The sequence below is a fragment of the Protobothrops mucrosquamatus genome, unplaced genomic scaffold, assembly GCF_001527695.2.
Source record: "Protobothrops mucrosquamatus isolate PMUCROS unplaced genomic scaffold, P.Mucros_1.0 scaffold251, whole genome shotgun sequence".
In the NCBI taxonomy this organism is placed as follows: Eukaryota; Metazoa; Chordata; class Lepidosauria; order Squamata; family Viperidae; genus Protobothrops; species Protobothrops mucrosquamatus.
In genome coordinates this window covers 204,160-207,848 of record NW_015386599.1, presented here as the reverse complement: position 1 = coordinate 207,848, position 3,689 = coordinate 204,160, and the positions used below count along the sequence as shown (strand labels likewise).

At 33.3% G+C, this 3,689-nt stretch overlaps 1 protein-coding gene across 1 annotated transcript in view; it reads right to left on the bottom strand.

Moving 5' to 3' along the window:
* Window positions 1–2,552, bottom strand: part of AGBL3 (ATP/GTP binding protein like 3) — a 29,660-nt gene extending 27,108 nt beyond the window's left edge. The window contains exons 1-2 of the mRNA XM_015814443.1: window positions 2,487–2,552; window positions 517–577 (exon numbers count right to left, since the gene is read on the bottom strand). Of these exons, the coding sequence (XP_015669929.1) occupies window positions 517–577; window positions 2,487–2,552 (127 nt within the window). The remainder of the gene's footprint in view (window positions 1–516; window positions 578–2,486) is intronic.
* Window positions 2,553–3,689: the final 1,137 nt, after the last annotated feature.

Sequence of the window (3,689 nt, the reverse complement as noted above, 5' to 3'; positions counted from 1 at the left end):
AAATATTTACAGAGTTAATGAATTAAGAGAAGGGTACAACCAAGGACTTTCATCATTAAATGGGGCTGATGAGTTCCTGAAAAACTGAGAGGGAAGAAATTTAAAGAAGAAAAGGCAATGCATGAAGAAGAGGATGGACACAGTCAAAGCAAGAATACTTTGTAAGGCTTGAAAGGTATGGGGAGACAGTAAATATTATTGTGTAAACTAGAATTAGTTATATTTTCTTATCATCTTGTGGCTTTAACATATGTGGATTACACTTTCTTAATTTCTTTTTCAGGCTACCAGTTACAATTCCAGTATGATAGGCGTATAGATATGTATTCAAGTATGTTATTTATTAGTATAAGAGATAATTCATTAACAAAAAAAGTGAATACAATTTCTTCAGATGTGTTCCAATATATTTAGAAGGCATTATGTATGCCAACCTTTTGCTACAGCTACATGGCAATTCATTTTTAATGTTACCCATATGTATCCTCAGTTCACAAGAAATAGAACTATTCAGACCTGCGACAAATGCACACTGCTCAAGATCTTCTGTTACGTATGGGATAAAAGAATCCTCATCCTAAAATACAAATAAAATAAAAGAGAAAACGTGATTCTTGCAAAATGAAAATTAACAATTTAGTAAAAATAACTATTAATAGAAAATTCATGCTTAATTTTTACTTTTGCAGGACAAAACTAAAAGAAATAATGAGGTGAAAAGAAAAAATATATCCTGGGCTTTGGAATACAATACAGAAAATATGCATATTATTAGGCATCCTGAATTATCAGGATGATCTGTCCTACAGCATCAAATAGGGTGAGTGTGCTTCTCTTAAATGTTGTCATCTGATGGGATCTCAGACAGACGTTTTTCATGATAGCCCCAACCCTTTTGAAAAATCTCCCCTTTGAGATTCAGACGACTCCCACCTTATTAGTTTTCTGGAGAGCGATAAAGATTTAGTTCTTTATCCAGGCATTGGGCTAGGATGGAAGTGAGACCAGCAAATATAAATATAAATGTAAAGTTGTTTGGCTGCTATGGCATATAAATATGTTATGGGACTCTTATAGAAATGTATTGCTATATTAGCTATATCTATTGAGTGTCATTGTGAGCTGCCTGGGATTATCATGTACAAGGTGATCATATAGGTTTCCTAAATAAATAAATACAGGTTAATCCCAGTGTAATTTGGTAAAGAGCACAGCATGGATTGCTAGAGATCAAAGCAGAGAGTAATACTTAAGTCGAACTATTCACATCTTTTAGTTGTATACAACAGATTACAATTCCTATCACAGTAGTTTGAGCATCTCACAGGGGGAAGAACTGTAATTCAACACATCTTATATTATTTGATAAGGCAAGATTATTGTGAATAAAGATTTCTGCCTCTGAGGTACTATATTTGAGACTTCCTACACATAGATTTTGTCCGTCTGGTACAAAGGGCTGAGAGGACTTGTTGAGGTTACCTTCTTAGATGTCAGGAGGTTGTAGGTCTGGAGGTAGATCTTTTCAGTGCCAGCTCCTTCATCTGCAACATTTTATCACTTGGGTTGAAGAAGACTATTGACATTATGACCCACTAATGGGGCTATAAAGATGATTCTTCTTGTATAGTATTTAGAACAGAAGATTTCAAGTAAGTGCTCAGGTCTGGTCTGCTAAGGCAGTGGTCCCCAACCCCCAGTACCAGGCTGCGGCATGCCAGCAACCATCTGCACAAACAAGCAAAGCCCCATCCATGGGATGCAGGCAGCACACAAAACCGTGCACTCTCCAGTCTGCGGAAAAACCTTTCTCCACGGAACCAGTCCCTGGTGCCCAAAAATTTGGGGACCTCTGTGCTAAGGAATTTTTATAAATTTGTATTGTGATTATTAGATGATTGCTTTATTATTTTGTTGTTTCTATTAGATTGTGAGCTACCCTAAGTCTTGGACAGAGGTGGCATAAAAATGATGGTAATAAAGAAGTAAAATGAATAGATTCTATTTTCTGCTAAAGTTATTAAGCACAAGGAAATGTGTTAATTATTTATGGAAAACTATTCTGTGTCTGGATATGTGGCATTTGGATAGGAGAATGTCTACAAATATAATAGTTTCAATGCAATACATTTCTGTAAGAAGCAATGCAATTTTGGGGTTAGCAGGTTTGGATTTTATAAACTGCACATTTTTTAAAAAAATATTGGATGTAAAAAATGTAATGCGGAGAAAATACTGCACAGATAATGCAAGGAAGTGCATATTGTATATTTAAATAATTGTTATGGTATCTACTGCCTAGACAAATACAATTTAAATGCATATGAGGAAATATACAAGTAGGAGAGGAATAGTTATCTACTGTATGTTCCCTTTGACAAATAGATGGACTATATAGCTTAGAATCAGCTATGTTTGAAGTGCATACAAGCCCAGTTATTAATTAAATGTTAGAAGAATATAAAAAACTGAAGGTTTAAACATACTGAGTTGTAATTTTCACTGGTTAACTGTTCTATGTACTGCTTGTCCTTATTTGAATCTTCGGACATAATCTTCTGAAACCAGGCCCTTTATTTTTCCTCCACAGACTGAAACATAATCAAAATTATTATATGAACACTGCAAATACACAACCGCCTTTGTTAATATTTCTAAAAATGCATTAGTCAAGCTATTGAAAGCTTTCAGTATAGTATAACATTTTAAAAATACAAATAAAATTATTAAAAATTAACGATTAAAATTACAGTTTAAAGAAGCAACAATTAAAATACAATTGAAACAGACTAATTAAAAGCACTACATATCCGATGAAGTTCTAGAAAATTAAAAAGCTCAAGGCTGAAACAGTAATTCAACAGGTGCAGAAAAAGACACTTCTGGAAACAGTATTCCTTATCTTGGAGTATCTATTTAAAGTGACCCATCTGAGACATTGGGAGTAGGGCCTTATTCTATGATCTCAGGACTTAAATAGGGAAACATGCCACAGATGTTCTTCCACATAGTACAGCCCCAACATGTAATCATACTGGAAGAAAACTGGGAACCAATAAATAAAATATGTACTGTCATTACCATGATAACACACCATTTCATTTGGTATTCTAGCTGTCTTATTTTGTATCAACATAAATATTTTGTACACATATCCAGATAGCTCCATGAACTATCTTGTAATATCCTTAATAGTAATCTGCAATACTCCCCTATCAAAAATATTAATAATTTTCAATCACTTTTTGGGTGTTGATAATAATTTAAACTATAGTCTCAATTCTATCTCAAAACAATAAATGTTTTCCCCGAACACATGTAATATTCTCACTTTATTTAAATATTTCACTGTCACCATATTAATGGGTTTATAATTGAGGAAAGCATAAATATCTCTCCACATTTTTCATTTATTAAATTCTGAGGCCTCATTTGACTGTAATGTTTTAATTATAATTTATCTTTACCTTTATGTTTACCTTTTTGTCACCTTGCCATTTTTACCCTTTTTTTGCTTTCTTATTTTAATGTTTTAAATAATTTGTAAACTGCTCAGAGTTGCCGGGAGTCAGCCAGCATATGCAGGTAATAAATTATTATTATTTTATGCCATGTGGGATGTACAAAACATAAAAACACATAAAAACAGAAAAGTATGACACAGTGATTGCCTCTTCCATACCACTTTT